The following is a 17,545-nucleotide window of genomic DNA, read 5'->3' on the forward strand; positions in this document are numbered from 1 at the left end:
ATGGTGTGCTGTGATTGGTTGAGCGGATTAATTGCATTCTGCAGAGAAAGAGGACTGGCATTTATCGCGTTTTGGGAAAAAGATGATCGAATAACACGGCGGATATTGGATTTGGCGTAAAAATTAAGAACTTACTTTTTTAATACTGACCTGATACAATACTGATTTTGGAGGTAACTATTTTTTTAAAAATGGCATTTATCGCGTTTTGGAACCAAACTCTTCCTATGTACTGCATATATGAAAGCAGACGCCAAATCAGATTCTATGCTAAACGTCAGTAAACTCTACTGTCTCACAGGCCAACACAATCTCATGGCAATGCATAACTATATAAAATGAGGTGGCGTATAAATTTATATGATTTCCTATAAAATCTTTACCGTGGGTTCACACCAGCCGTGTTTGAGGCGTCAAATTTGCGTCTACCACGTCTATTTTGCCACTTAAACAGTTTGAGTTTACTCGCTTCATTCGCGCGTGAAAGCTACATGTGAAATTCTAGTCATCGAGAAATTCACGCGGACATTCGCGTCATGGGAGGGGCTTCTGCAACTTCGCTTGCTTCCTGTAATCACGTCACTAGTAGAGCAAGCTCCTGATTGGTAAACGCGGCGCGCTTTTCCGCCAAAGTTAAAAATTTTCAACTCGCGCGTTTCCTGCGGAATCGCATCTATCAAACCGCGCTAAACGCCTCATTTGCGCCGCGAGACCTCCAGACGCACGTCAACGCATCTTCACATTGACTTAACATTGACATGACTCGAGCTTGACGCCTCTACCGCGGCTGGTGTGAACGCAGCATTATGATTTCTCCCTAATGAAGTTAAGTGACATACAGTAATGGCTAATGCATGGTAACCCATACTTGGAAAGTGGCTTCTGCATTCAACCCATCCTGGTGAGTAGTGAACACAGTCACATATCCAGAGCAGTGAGGAGTGCCGGGGAACAACTGTGGCACCTCAAACGCAACTCGGTCGTTGGTCTCCGGTCCCGGGAATCAAACCGGTGATCTTCAGGTTACAAGCCTGACGCCTAACCATTAGTATGTTGCAGTACGATTTGCTTTTGCTTCAGTGACCCTGGGGATAGGGGCGGAGTTTCATTCCTTCTTTTTTGTAAACTCAGAAGAGTTTGTAAAGATTCACATAAATAGCCAGCTTGTATAGTAAAGATAAAGTTGCACAGGCAGATAAACTTCTAGATTCAAACCAAAGGCTTACTAATTATTATTTCACGCGTTGACATGACCTTCCTCTGTTGATATGTAAGATATCAAGGTTATATTTTATGTAGAAAACAATAAATCACAAATAAATGAGCTGGGTTTTGCCAGACAGTCACATGAATGTTGTTTCACTGTACTGGCATAAAAATAATACAACAGTGCTCAGTTCGCTCGAGGATGTGAAAGGCTTCGAGTCGAGGTGCTTTCTAGTTGTGAGATAAAAGCAGCAATTCTGAATGTGTTGGCGCATGTACGCCACACATTTCTACTGTCTGTTTTCTTCTGTTGGTTTTGTAAAGCCTGTCATGTTCGTCTCAGATGGCTGATGGACGTGAGGATGTTTCTTCAATGATAATTGAATTCTAATTAGTATGCTAATTCTAATCAAAGTTACTTTGGACGTACTAATCAATTTGATATCTAAATATCTTTATGAAGCTCTCAGACTTCCTTCAATTTCGCCATCACTCACAGGCATCCACACTGATGATTAATACAACCGAGCTGCTGACGTCTTCAAAGAATCGCTTTGAATAACTGTAAATGACTGCAGGACTCACAGGAAGCTGCTTTTCTAAACAGTTGCTGAAGTTCTTGGTCTGGTTGGGTTTGAGTTTCTTCAGGGGGATTCGGGTTTCTCCGATGAATTCATTGTGCCGGAATTTATCCTCGTCACACACTGAAATCCTGAAAAACAAAACGGTCTTTTACAGGAACTGAGGTATTGAAGACACTAACATTGAACAATCATAAAAAATTTTGGTAACACTTTATTAAAATGTCTTTGTTACATGTTAGTACTATAGTAATTACAGTCTCTCTGTTTACACCATGCAGTTTGTCGACCTGGAACACAAAACCAGTCATAAGTGTCATTTTTTTATACATTGAGATTGCTTCATCTGAAGTTTAAATAAATATGCTTTCCATTGATGGATGGCTTTTAGGATAGGACCATATTTGATTTTTTTATTGGAAAATCTGGAATCTGAGGGTGAAAAAAATCGAAATATTGAGAAAATCAGTCCTTAGCAACTGCATCCACTCACAAAAAAAGTTTTGATATTTATGGTAGGAAATTTACTAAATATCTTCATGGAGCATTATCGTTTCATAATATCCTAATTATTTTTTGCATAAAAGAAAAACCAACAATGTCTTTTTGGCGTTTGCTACAAATGAAGAGTTTGGTTCCAAAATGCAATAAACACCATTTAAAAAATTTGGTTACTGACAAAATCAGTATTGTATCTGGTCAGTATTAAAAAGTAAATTCTTTATTTTACGCAAAATCCGATATCCGCTGTGTTATTCTGTCATCTTTTTTTTCCAAGCCGCGACAAACGCAAGTCCTCCTTCTCTACAGAATGCAATAAATCCGCTTAACAAATCACAGCGCAATTTTCCACGCATTGTAAGCAATAATTGCGATGCGTTGAATACACACAGAATCCTAGTTTTCCTCATCTACTTTGTACTTCGTGATCAACAAACAAACAAAAACAAAATAATACTTTTGATCGCATTGATAAACTTGTGGTGGTTTTCTGTGGCGGGGAAGAAATGTAAGCCATCAAAATCTAATAATTTACATGAGAGGCACTCGGGCGAAGGAAAAAATGCCAGCTGTTGTTTGTTCTCACACGATGGCATCAAGCTTCTGTCATGCTAACACATTGACCCCAGGAGATCTTATGAAAAACTTTCCATTATTTTACTCAATGTCAACAAAAATCGAGCAGGACCAAAACATTTTACGCTGATCGCTGTCAAAAAACTTTAGCGACGCCGTCCCAAGTATAACAGCAGCAATGACAGTGTTCTTAATATGACAAAGAAGTGTTTTGATTAATGCCATTAATGTTTATTTTTTAATCAGTGTATACCACTAGTCAACTAAATGAATATAACATGGCAAAGATTAATGCACATTATTGATTCAAAAGATTTATAGCATTCTGGAAAAAAACTTTGGAAAAAAGAATCAGTTTTTATAATAAATCTTTGTAAATCTAATTATGGATTTGAATTTTTAGTGTTTTTATAACCTAAAGATGCTATGTGAAAGTTTGTAACAGAAAATAGTGGTTTTCATCTTGTCACTTTCTTGGTATACAAAACACATTTTTAACCAAATTAGTCAAAATGGATTTATTGCGTTTTTGAACCAAACTTTTTAAATATACCTGTGCGACTTATGACGTGTTTTGTGGTCCAGTGTCATATATTATAAAAAATAAGAATAAACACTCTCTGTCGAATATACACTGTTGTTATGCAACCACAGTTATAATAACGCAGCAGTTGGGTTAAAACAACCAAACATTTGGTAAATTTTAACCCAGTGCTGTGTTCTGTCTAATAGTTACCCAACATGGATCAAATCAGAGGCGTCATGCACCAATTTTTTTAAGGGGGCACAGTGTGCACAGCTCACAGAAATTTGTGCATACACAGACATCAAACGAAATAGCTTTCAGTCTTTTCCATGGCAAGTTACATTTCTAACAATCTAAGCGCCCCTGTCTTAATGCACAAACATCCTAAATAAAAGTGTTGACTAACTTTTATATCAAATACTATTCAATCGGAATAATGACATATTGGCATCATATTTACATCTGAAACAGCATGTTTTGTTTATTTACATTTTGTTTAAAGAACTGTTTAATTGTGTCATTAATGCATTTTGCACAACAATTGCATTATCCTATAAAATTAATGTAATTTTAACTCCATTAAGTATATTAACAACGAAAATGACATAAGCTATAGTCACGTGATTAATTTTAATGTTTGATTTAAAAAAATATGTTTAGATAAAATTATTAGAGGAACGAATTTTTGCATAAAATTTGACCTCATATGTAAGCATGTGAGGTAAAATTTGGCGAACTTTGGCGTTGTACCAAGATGAATCTAGGAATCTCTACTAATATATAACGTTAAGTCACATTTAACCATACATTTTCTACACAGAGGAGGTTAACTGCACATTACCGTACTGGGATTTGAAAATGTTGTGAGCATTTCTTACACATTTTAATTCCTCAGATAGCAAAATGCAGCAGCGTGCTCAGACGCTGATGGCGTCTGCAACTGCGCTGACTGCTGCGCCTGCCGCAAGAAATAAAGTAATGTAACACGAGCAAAACACTATCAAAACGGCAAAACTCTGAAAAGTGACAAGGGTGCAGCACAGAATTGATAATATTGTGCATATTAAACAGATTAAAAGACAAATAACAGATTAATAGACACTTCTATGATTTTGAGGTTGCATGCAAAATCTATTTGGCTCAAAAAACCGAGGGGGCACGTGCGCCCTCAGTTTGATTGGGCATGACACCTCTGGGTCAAATATAACCTAACCATTTTTAGAGTGTACAGTGTGAACTGAACCATATATTGAGCATGCAGTCCATACCAAAAATGCAGACGGCCCATGTTATCTGTTAACTGTACGATGTTCATTTGCATTGAGCTTGCTGACTGTGAAATGAGTTTTCGGCACTATTGATAAGAACCACTTCATACAGGAGGACAGGAAGAAACGAATTGCTGCCTTTAGTTTCGCACAGGTCAATAATAACACTCGGCTCGATTCATGCGAGTAACTCACACAAAACTTTTCTGCTCTTGAGTTTCATGTTAGTCAAGAACAGATGGCCAGACTTTTCTGGAAGTCATTCAACATTTGTGAAAATCATAAAAAATGCTGGCGCTGGCTGGCAACTTTTTTTTAAAAGCTGGCAAGAAAAGAGTTAAGGTTTTTTGGTTTTACAATAAAACTTTAAAGAGCTGTTATGAATGTACAGGCTAAGATATGCAAGTCATCCCACAAAATACAGTATTAATGTTCCTAGAGCATTTATTTTATTAAGCCCTCGGATATAAAATCTAAACCCTTTGACCTTTGTAAAGATATATTATCTTTAAAAATTATAAGTATTATAGTATTTTCCACCTGGTGGATAATAGCGATATTGCGGAAAGCCGGAAATTCTCGTCATTGGCAGGGAAGGGTTTTCTCTTAATTGACGAGTTATCTCGACAATGGCGGGGAAAGAGTTAAACGTTTTTAGTGACCACAGCAAAACCAGGATTTGGGTGAAATAGTCAGCAGAAATATCAATTCGTTCGCATTGCGATTCTTCACTTTATCAAGCGGGCATTGCTGATCCCACCAATAAAATCCAGATATCTTTTCACCCCAGTCACGTTTAGACATCTCAGTTAGAAGATCTGACCTAATCCTCATGCTTTACACCAGGGGTCGGCAACAGGCGGCCCGCGGGCCAAAAGTGGCCCGCCAGCAATATTTTCTGGCCCGCCGAATTAATTTGAAGTCCGTTTTTTAAATTTTTTTTTAATCAGACTTTTTTATTTTACAATAACAGTTTACAAAAATGGCCCCGTGTATCATTCCTTCATTCGTTTTTTCAAATCAAAACCAAAAAGAAAATAAAGAAAAACGACTTGTTTTTCTATTATTTATTTCCTGAACTAAAATCAAACGACTCGTTTTCTGAATGTGCGCTCAGATCAAAAATAAAAAAAATGAATGAAAATGGGTTCGGACAAATTTTAATTGAACACCTTAGCAGACATATACCAATGAAATACATTTAAACAGATCAGGTACTAACAGATTACATTTTAATAAGGGTTTTAATAAGGGTTTGAATAGCAACCATGCTTTCCTGTAAGTCTCATTCGCTTACAGTCCGACTTTTGAACTTTTTTCATTATTATTTATTCGCGTATAACACACTGACAAATAATATGTATTACCTGTGAAAAACAAATATTTGCACTAAATGCTGCACAAAAGCGTCGTGGACAAGTTGCCACCGGCTCGCAAGAATGTCCTGAAAAAAATGCGAATAATAGATATCTTACCGGGCCGCTTTTTCTCGTTCTCTTTCTCTACCAGCGCATCCGCGATCATAACTGTCATTAGAGTTTGAGCATACTTCTAAAACACAATCGATCAAATAATTGCAGAGGTATGACTGCATGAATCATTTGCAAATTTACCTCGTAAATCATGTCAATTCCTCACGCGTGAAGATGTTAAATTCCGTGACATTGCAAATTACTGAAAAGTAATTGCTGGCTTTTAGAAACCACTACAAAATATGATAAAAATAAACTCTTTTACTGCAGTAATATTTTAACTAATACACTTTTAAAGTAGATTTGAAAGGAATACTGTTGTGTTCTGCTACTTGAACTTGGGGCTCGAGCCTGACCTTAGGTTCGACCTGCCTTCGAAAACAGCAAGTCAAGTTCGTTTACCGTTAATTATTAAGACTAAATGGGCAGGTAAATTCGTTAAAAAAATGAAAGTAATCCGCCAAAATATGGTTTTACATGTCTATTAAAATAAAGCCATTATTAATTTTCCTAACGCATAGTTCTTTGATCTTTACCTCCGTTTAAAACGTTATAAATTTGGCAAAGGAGGATGTTCAGCAATTTGAACAGCAACTCCGCAACCAACTATGGTTTCGGTTTATGATGGTTAGAAATTTGAGTGAGAGGCTTTGTCCTATTTAATTTATTATTTATATTTCATTATAAATACAATGAATACAATGTTAAAATAATATTTTTATTGGCACGAACACAATTTTTGTATAACATTTAAAATGATCTGTCTCTTTTCGTTAGAGACATTTGAATGTGAGACGTGACGTTAAGTTTTGCGGACCCGTCAGGTCGGGAAATAAAGCGGGTGAACACAAAGTGTATGAATGTATGAATAGAACCTTGTCGGAGCTGGACAAAAAACAGTCCAGCGGAGACCTCCTTAAACCTTAGGTGTGTATGTGTGTGTCCCGGATAAATATTAATAAAAAAAGGAATAGTTCAAAAGTCGGACTGTAAAAGTATTTCATGAGAGCATAAATGCCTGTAATATTACCACTATAGTACTTGATCTGTTTAAAATGATTTCATTGATATATTATGCCTATAAAGGAGTTAAATAAAAAAAAAGTCTAATCCAGTAATTAATTTTTTTATCTGAGCACACAATCAGAAAACCCGTGGTGGTTAATTTTTTCATTTTTGTTTTTAATTTGAAAAAAAAAAACGATTGAACGAATGATACACAGACCCATTATCATGTTTTTAGCAATTTTTAATGCCGTCTTTCGTCTTTTAAATAGGAAATAAAGACAATGTTTCTTGACAAAAGATCAGATAGCCTATACTAGGCTAATTCAAAATAAGACGTAAGTGTGCCAACAACAGTTGGCCCGCCATCTACTGGCTAAAAAAAATATTGGCCCGCGGCCAAAGTTACTTGCCGACCCCTGCTTTACACCCTCATAAAAATGACTGATTCCTCTCAAACAATGAACCAGACTTCTCAAAACCAGAAACAAAACTACAAGCTCATGGGGCAATTTAGGTGACCGGTCACCAATGTTGTAGTCGGTAATGGGTTATTGTCAAAAAACGTATTCTGTATGAAACCTTCATAGACAAAAGCCCTATCGGATTGTTAACAACAATAAAATATTGTCTTGCAGAGAGAGCTGAATCAATATGCGTCTTATACATCACTCTTTCCTTGCTAAAACAAAGACGGCCTAGTCAATAAAGAGGAGGGAACACGCAGTAAATGCTCTATCATTTTCCTCTCCACTGCACTGAATGTATATGTTATTGTCTATTCCCTCCTGGAGGTTCTGTATTCGTACATCCATCTGTGGTTAACTGCTGAAGACTTGACTAAACAGGTCATCGCACAGTTTCTTTCCTCGTGTCCAAAAGCACGGCTTAATAAAATTATTTCCCCCTCCAATGATTTATGTGAACAGGATTGCTCATTATGCCGTTGGTGGAGTTGTGTGGTTGTTTCTGGTTTGTTGTGATTATGTCTGATCATTGTGTGGTGTATATGATGCCAGCTGTCGTCTTGCAGGAATGTGTCAATCAATGCAAAAGGAAATGTTTGGTAAACCTCAATCAGTCATCTTTTATACAATGCTGCTATTCTCACATGTAATCACAGTACATTGTGTTCAATTGCGGGTGGAGGTATACTTGTGTGCACTCCTAAATTTCGAGTCAAGTAAGGTACAATATCTCACATCGACTTGTGATTTAAAATAACGACTTTTACTAAAAATGTACTTAAAATTAGGGATGTGAATCGGCAAGAATCAGGCGTTGTGATACGTATCCCGATACAATTGAGTGCAATGCACTGTGCAGGGTTCCCACACCTTAGTTAACTTTAAATTCAAGGATCTTTCCAGGTCCAATACCCTCAAATTTAAGGAGTAAATGTGGGGACACATTTCAAGTGAGAGCAAGGTTACATCGTGTTACCTTTTAAGATACATTGTTACAGTTCCCTTTCGAGGGAACTTGCGCTGCGTCACTGTGTTGACACTTTGGGGACGCCTCCAGGGGTAAGTGCGGCTGAATGTCTATATCTAATTCAACCAATGGTGAGGCTTAATGACAAAGACAGAGTGACGTGGGAGCCAGAAAGTATATCGCTATCTGAAATATTGCCAAAGACGGCATTACATGGACGCAGGAAGTATGGCAAGAGAGACGCAGCGTCTCGTTCCCTTCTCAGGGAACAACAGTTACATACGTAACCCGAGACATTTTCAAGTGTCAAACACAACTATGCAAAAAAGCATTTTCGTATGAATCAACATTCGCATACAGAAGATATAAGCATTTAAAGTGAACAGTTTAGCACGTGTGCTTAAAAAGTCTAGAATTTTTATGATATTATCCTACACTCCACAGGGAATAATATGTTACGTCTTGCATAAAATAGATTCAAGCACTTTTAATGACCTGTATCTATGTGTGTATATCTTCAAAAACTTCCCAGGGCCTTGACTTTTTCCCCCAGATTCACAAACTTTCAAGGATTTCAAGGATCCGTTTGAACCCTGACTGTGATACTGTAAGCAAGGCGATATACTGGGTTCCCCTCTGAGGGAACTCGAGCTGCGTTGCCATAGCAACGCTTTGGGGAACGCCTCTGTGTGACTGATCTGAAGCACGTGTAACAACTAAACAATGATTAGATAATTGGATACTGATCAGGATGCTGTGCGGAGCAGGGTTATAAGGCGTCATCCCATACAAACATGCTCACTTTTTGTGCCTCAGCAAGTGACTGCGTGTACGTTGGCATAAATCTGAAGTATGTCCATAAGTTTAAGTTATATGTATCTCCCTGTCGGCGCGATATGACCCAGGATAGGTTTACCGGTGACCAAGCAGACTCTGAGCAGATGGATAGTGGATGCTATCTCACTTGCTTATAAACATTGGGTATTCCCTCGCCTGTTGCTGTGAGGGCCCACTCTACCCGGGGTATGGCTGCCTCTAAGGCCTAATGCTGAGTTTACACCAACCGCGTTTCAGGCGTCGAAATCGCATCTACCGCGCCTAGTTTGCCGCTTGAACAGTTTGATTGCATTCGCGCGTGTAGAGCGGAGTAGACGTGTGGAAAAAGCAAGCATTTGACGCGCGTCAGAGGCCAAATCCACTTCTTGTGGGAGGGGCAAGTGCTATGCGGTTGTAGTTTTGCAAGATGACTGATGTTGATTGTGCATTTTTCAAGAGAGTTCCCAGTTTATATTTGGTAACCTTACTATAGGGGGACAATAAACGGCGCGGGTCGATAAACGTCATGTGACTCAAAAGTGAAATGTGTATTGGTAACTTACCAGGTTGCCCAAAGTCCTCACTGACACTCTTCCAAGCGAGGTCCTTTTTATTCCTGTCTCCTCTATAGAAATAAGAACTTGTGTCGTATAGCTCCGGGTGACTGCTTACTGACAATATCAAGCGTTGGTTGAGTCAGTGACTCCGGGCGGGGCTGCCACCACAGCAGCAAGCAGGCTGTGAAATTCCGCCAAAGTTCAAATTTTTCAACTCGGGCATCAGCCGCAAATTCGCGTGAACCGCAAAATGCACAAAAAGCACCATTCGCGCCTACCGCGCACAACGCTCTATTTGCGTGAGCTAGACACGTGACTCCCGCGTCGCGGGACCTCCAGACGCACGTCAAAGCGTCTTCACATTGACTTGACATTGAAATCACTCGCGCTTCACGCCTCTACCGCGGTTGGTGTAAACACAGCATTGGGTCAGGCGCTTCACTCCAGGACTTATGTGATGCGGCCGGTTGGTCTTCACCGCTCACTTTCGTCAGATTTTATAACCTAGACCTAGACCCCTCCTTATGCAGCTTTCACATAAGACACGGTGTGCGCTGCGCTATGAAACTCATTAATTTCAATGGCTTGCACGAGGGCGGTTTGTTGTGGTGTCGGGCAAAGCACAAGCCCATCGGAGCGCAGCCCAGTGGAGCGCAGCCTGCGCTCATGCCACGGTCAAAGTTCAAAATAGTTTAACTTTTGCGCTCTGTGACGATTACCCCTGCGGCCAATAGAAACAGGGCATCCAAACAAGCGCCAAAATTAAAAAGGACGAAAAGCTTATACTCGGAATTCCCAAAGCTTTATAATACAATTTTACGCTCCTAAAGAAATATCGGAAGGAAAGCCGTTTCATGGAAACATGTAGCAATTCAAGTTGGCATGTCAGGTGTGTTTTAAGTCAGCTAGCTTGTTGTAGGTAGGCAGCTTAAAGTTACGTGAAATGGAGACAGGCAACATCAGTCTCTGTATTCCTCATCCACCATTTAACTTATATATAAACACTGTAGCAATTTATTGAAAACCCCGCCTACTTTGGTCTGGCCAGCAGAGCGCAAATCGCTTGGCTGCGCTGAACCCAGCGGCGAGCGCAGCGCACACCACGTCCTATGTGAAAGCTCTTTTACCCTGACTGTGTTCAGCTTATACACGCTGCAGGTATTTGGTAGTAGCGACGCAGCTCAAGTTCCCTCGAAAGAGAACGTCTCAGGTTACCTATGTAACCCTGGTTCCCTGAGAAGGAAACGAGATGCTGCGTCTCCATGCCATTCTCCTTGCATCCCTTTAGGCACTTGCTTCGGCACTAGCGAGTGTGTTTTTATGGGATGCCTTCTTATACCCCTGCTCCGCAAGGCATCCCGGTCAGAATCTAATTATCTCATCACTGTTTAGTTGTTACACATGCTTCAGATTAGTCAGGCAGAGGCGTTGCCCAAAGTGTTGCTATGGTGACACAGCGTCTCGTTCCCTTCTCAGGAAACAACATTGAGATGAGACTGTTGTTCATTTTGTTTTAATACAATCTTGTTAAGTTGCATAATGAGTAAAACAAAAGGTACAGCACAACCAGCTACATCTCTACGTCTGCAAACATTCTGGAAAATGTGTTTGCAAATAGGTCTTCTGTATTCTTTCCAAAAAGCTAATCTAAATGAAAAGGTTTTCATACTTTGTGAAGGCTTGAGAGCAGAGGCCCTTGTGTGGATAATTTGATTTTGAATAGAGCCATCACTGTCAGAGCTGAAGCTGGCAATGGAAGTATGCCTTTCCGGATAAAAAATAAAATTCATATGGTTTTCATAGCTGCAGGAGGAGTTCAGCACAGCCCGCCATTAAATCAACACTTTGATGTTCATTTGCGGCACGTGAAGATTGCAGGCAAATGAGGGGAATAATGGGAAAGATGAATGCCGCAGCGTGATAAACATCGGAGCTTCACGCATTGTGCTGAAGCGGAAAAATTTAATCGTGTAAATGTCAATGCACAGTCCTTACGTAGTTTTCAGAACCTGCATGAAGGTTGTTTTTTTGGTTTTCCAAAGAACCGTTTAGTCAAAGATTTCTTAATGATAATTTTTCCCTACTTCAATGAACCTTTAGTGCAGGGCTTTGAAACAGATTTTTCCCCAATTGGTTCCTTTCGAACAGAAACAGTATTTTAACGTTTCCGGTTTCAAGTTCCCGAACCGGTTAATAACGTTCCAAGTCAACTGTGGGACATAAAAATAAGGCTATGTCCACACGAAGCCGGTGCATTCCCTATCCGATCATTTTTTTTCCTTGCTCTTAAAAAATAATCGGTAAAAACGAAACCACTAAACCGACTGAAAGCGGTGTAGTATATATGCCGGACCAGTATGGGGCGCTGTAATTCTGCCACAGATATACACTATACACGGAGAAGAAGACTTTGAGCATGCGCATATAACCAACGTATGGTGTTGTCCATTATCGCTTGTTGGTCACCACAATTGCATAGAAGCAATAGATTTTGCTGTAATAAAGCTAGTAGGCTTTAGTACAGTGGTTCTCAAACTGGGGTCCGGGGGCCCCCAGGGGGGCCGCGAGATGGTGCCAGGGGGGCCCCAGTTTTATGACATTTTATAAAATACATTAATTTATCATGAATTCTGTGTAATTAAACCAAAAAATAAGCCTATACCAACAACACTATAATTTATTATATTTTGCTTAATTAAAATGTTACATTTTAGAACTGTTTATTTCATAAATTTTCTTTTGGGGGGCCGTGAAGGAATGCACCGTACAAAAGGGGGGCCGCACGCTGAAAAAGCTTGAGAACCACTGCTTTAGTAGCTTCTGTAGCACAAACACAATCACGTAGTCAGCCGTTATTGTTGTTGCTGTTACGTGTGACGCTTCCGACACGTGATGTGATGACGTTTTCGCTTCACAAAATATACGGATTGGCTGTACAGACGAAACCGCAAGGGTGTCGGTTTCAGATTTATCCACTTTAGGACTCGGTTTCAAAAAATAGCGGATTCAGTCTCCCAAAACGGCGGATCCGTGTGGATGAAACGCCAATACGATAACAAATTTGTACGTATACAGTGATACGCGTCTCCGTGTGGACAGCCCCTAAGTAGGCTGATCATTAGGACATTAAACTTAAATTTGTACATCATTTTCCTTAAGTCTCTATCTTGTCATCGAACATTAAAAAAGGCTACATTATGTAAGCGGCATAACTGTAATTCTTCAAGCCTTTGAAACATGTGCAAATGATCAACTTTCACCCTATTTAAATTTGCGTATTAATTCGCAAATCGCAAGCAAGCCGAACCGTGACCCGGTTCAAAGCTTTGCTTAAGTGCAACAGAAAGGTTCTGTAGATATTGAAAATCAAGGCTTTGAACCGGTTCACGGAACGAAAACGAAAACCAGAAACTTTTGATGTTTTGCAAGGAACAGAAACGAAACCAGAAACTTTCAAAATATATATGTTTTGGAACAGAATCTTTTTTTAAAATAATGGTAACCGGTTAATACCAAATGAAATGAAAAGCATGCCACCAGCAAGTAGCCTACTCAAGCCCAAGTCTCTAATGCTCAATCATAAGAGGTAAATATTGTAGGCTACCAAGTATTTCAAGATGTTTGTTTTTTTAATACTAATTTAGTGGTGTAACAGATCAGTTGATCCGTGATCTGTACAGATCATGACCCCACGGTTCGGCTCGCTTGCGATTCGCGGATTAATACGCACATTTAAATAGTGTGAAAGTTGATCATTTGCACGTGTTTCAAAAGCTTGCAAATGTTAACACTTAAGTGATTTTAAACAATTTAACCACAAAAAGGCGCGAAAGTGAGCAATTTTCTGTACGCACAGACGCACATGCGATTGAATGTGTCCGGTCCAACTCCAATCAAACGTGATTATCCCTATGTCCTTCAAAGATCTGAACTCTTGATGTATAAACTTGAGAGAGAGTTGCGCTACTGTGTCTCATACTGTAGTTCATTAAAATACATTTGTGAATAAAGCACTGAAAAACAACATAATTTTCCGAAAACCGGAAACGTTAAAATACTTTCTATTCGGAACGAACCAATTGGGAAAAAATCTGGTTCAAAGCCCTGTTGAAAATTCGCTTTGGAACCATACACCCTTATAGGAACCTTTATTTTTAAGAGGTTAGAAAAATTACAAGACCAGTCAAACTGTTAATTTATTGAAAATAACTTCCTTAGAGATGTGCATTAATTCCTAATTCAATGTCCATACATTTTTTTTTATGTCCATCATCAACAAATTCACACTTAGCTTTTAACATTTGTTGCAGTGATCCAGAGCAAACAAGACCACACCACATAAAAGTTTTTTTTTTATGCGATGTAGTCGCTGGTTTTATGGACATTTAAGATAGCACAGATAGCTGTATGAGGAAATAATGAAAATGTAGTTTTCATAAATGCTAGAGGTGAGACGCCCTGTGTGCCAGCGTTTGAGTTTTTATTTACAAAAAGGACAAGAGCACTCCCTGAAGGAAAGGCCTATGAGGGAGACTTTGGTTTCCATGGAAACTGGCTAAGAGACAGTCCTTAAAAGAAAAGCAATGGTGAATCATCAGGTGGGTCCTCTCTGATCCACACACAGACACACAGTTTACCCCCTTACACCAGTCCAGTTTTACTGCAACCCAAAACAGCAATGATCCCATTGGATTTTGGTGAACTTTTGTCAGTTTTGATATCATATCCAGTCACAGCACCAGATCTCTTAATCATTGTCTACAAAAATTAAGCCTAAGTGAACTTCGAACCCTTATCCCAGGGCTCACTTAAACCTCTTCACAGCCTTACCTCCCTATCCGTAATATCCGTGTGAAATCAACCCTGCACTACTGCACGGCTCTTAAGCAATGAAATGTGACCTTTGAAGCGCAGACTCTCCGCCTCATTAATTCACACCGAGTCCAGACAAATCTGGGAGCCTCCAAACCCAAGGCTGCGATCTCAGTGGGGAAAGACTGCAACTGAACCATTAACTTTGTCCTCCACCTCACCCAACCCCATTTAGATGAGCCTAGCGCTAAGGGTCTGTGTGTGAAACAAATATATCAGATGTTAGTATTATGACCCATTTAAAAAAGATCAATAAAATCGATTGCAATAAAAGCAGCATGGTAAAAAGTCAGTGATAATAAATTAAACAAAAGACCAGGGTCACTTATATTTGACATTTTCAGAGCCAAACGACAACAAATCTATAAGCATTTTATGTAAGAATATGTGGTTGTATTTTTTACATTAGTTTATGCATTAGCTGACACGAACAAAACATCTACAGCATTTATTTTTCTTTGGTAATGTTAGCTTAATGTGTAATGTTAACATAACAAGTCAATGCGGAAATTAAACTATTGTATTGGTTTGAACTAACATTTAAGTCCCCATGAAATCAAAACTGACAATGCCTTAGAAGCTTCCTAAAAACCTCTCTCAGAAAGCTATTTTAGGGTGGGGGATTTTAAAAGCCTGGTTTTGCACCTATTTGGCATCCCTTCGGGCCTAACTGGCAACCTCAATATGAATGCAAGCACTTGATGCTGATTGGCTGCCTTTGCTGCCACGTAAAAGAATGTAAACTTCGCCATCTTCAGAACACGGTCGGACCAACATTTTAGAGCACACCTCGGAACGCGACTCGATATTTGGCCTTGAACTTCACGAACACTGCTGTAATTTACTTCCTGTTGGAGGCGAGAGGCCGGATGTATGCAAATTATTTTGAAGGGGAGGAAACTGAATGAGAGTGGGGGGAGTGAGATGCATTTTATGAATATGTATTCATTATTCAGATTGGGCCATTTTCTGGCGGACATTTCTAAAGGAGGAATTTCTATGAAATTGAGATGTTCAGAATGTCTAGCACTTTTCGTATGTTTGTGAATGCGGGTAAACTGCCGTTATTCAACTAGGACAAGGTAAAAACGTATTTTCATTCTCTGTCCCCTTTAATAAAAATGTGACCCTGGACCACAAAAACAGTCAAATTTGGGTCAAAATTATTCATTTTTCTTTTATGCCAAAAATTATTAGGATATAATGTATCAAAATGTATCATTTATTTTTGTGAGTCGATTCAGTAAAAATTGCGAACAAAATTGTCTCAGTCAAATGTCATATCCTAACAAACCATACAATGGAAAACTTATTTATTAATTTTTCAGGATGATATATAAATCTCAATATCAAAAAATTTACCCTTATGACTATTTTTGTGGTCCAGGGTCACAAATATAACAATATTCATTATAAACAATTTATCCGTGTGGGTCATTGTTTTTTTTGTGCCCTCATAAACTTATATTCAAAATCTGAAAAAAATTACTTCCGCCCTCTTGTAGCACTCATTCTCTGATGACATCAGCTAGATGGCTTGGGCAGGAACATCTGTTAACCCCACCCCCTCTATCTGTCAGTCTGCAGCAAGTTCAACTTCTGAATTAAATGCCAACTTTTCTATATAAAATCAATTCAAAATGGAAAACTTCACCACTTTTGATATTGTTTTACTTGGAAATACGTCACAGTACGGAAGTATATTCGATGGCGACTTCCTGATCATGGGGACTTTAACTCTTTCCCCACCATTGACAAGTTATCTCGTCAATTAAAAATGCTTCCCTGCAAATGACGAGTTTTTACGGCAATCCATATTTCTGCTATTATCCACTAGGCGGCGCTCTTACCCAACTTATAAAACACTGAAGCATCCACTGATCCAAAAACAGTAAAAAACTTAGTGTATGTTTTGATTATCGCTCTGAATCTGATCTCTAACAAAAGTCCTTTAAAAATGCAATTATCTCAACTTTTTGTTCAAATTTTAAAAAAGAAACCTACCCATATTTTAGAGGTAATAAAAAATAAATGAAGATAGGATAAAGTGTTTTTCTTTTCTTTGAAAGCTGAGGGTTTGATCTTTTTATTTGATGTATTATATGTTTATATATTTAAAGATGAACATTTTTTGAAAGGCATTAAACTTTTGTGAAAATCATAAAAAATGCTGCCGCTGGCTGGCAACTTTTTCAAAAACGCTGGTGGGGAAAGAGTTAAAGGAAACAGTCCACCCAAAATGAAAATTCTGTCATTTACTCATCCTCAAGTTGTTCCAAACCTGTATACATTTCTTTATTAACAAAAGTTAGGTATTTTAAGCAATGTTTGTAGCCAATACGTTTTTGAGCACCATTGACTTCCATAGTATTTTTCTTCCTACTATGGAACACTGAAAAAAACGATTCATTCAATTTACTCACTTTTTTAAGGTAAGTGGTTGCAATCAATTTATTTAAGCTACATTTAAACAAAAAATAGAAAAAATAAAATAATAAATAAATAAATGATATATAAAAATGTATGTTTAAATGTAGCTTAAATAAATTGATTGCAACCACTTACCTTAAAAAAATTGAGTAAGTTGAATTAATAATTTTTTCAGTGAAGTCAATGGTGCTCCTGCTTCCAGCTTGATTAGAAATATCTTTCTTTGAAGAAATATATACAGGTTTAAAACAACTGAGGGTGAGCAAATGATGACAGAAATGTAATTTGGGTGAACTATCCC

The 17,545-nt window shown here is 38.5% G+C and overlaps 1 protein-coding gene across 6 annotated transcripts in view; it reads right to left on the reverse strand.

Annotated features, from left to right (window-relative positions):
• doc2b (double C2-like domains, beta) overlaps positions 1–17,545 on the reverse strand; it is a 338,855-nt gene that overhangs the window by 12,832 nt on the left and 308,478 nt on the right. For all 6 annotated transcript variants that reach the window (XM_055200513.2, XM_073860667.1, XM_055200509.2 and 3 more), the window contains one exon: positions 1,792–1,918. In XM_055200513.2, the coding sequence (XP_055056488.2) occupies positions 1,792–1,918 (127 nt within the window). The remainder of the gene's footprint in view (positions 1–1,791; positions 1,919–17,545) is intronic.

This window comes from Misgurnus anguillicaudatus, chromosome 22, assembly GCF_027580225.2.
Source record: "Misgurnus anguillicaudatus chromosome 22, ASM2758022v2, whole genome shotgun sequence".
Taxonomy (NCBI): domain Eukaryota; kingdom Metazoa; phylum Chordata; class Actinopteri; order Cypriniformes; family Cobitidae; genus Misgurnus; species Misgurnus anguillicaudatus.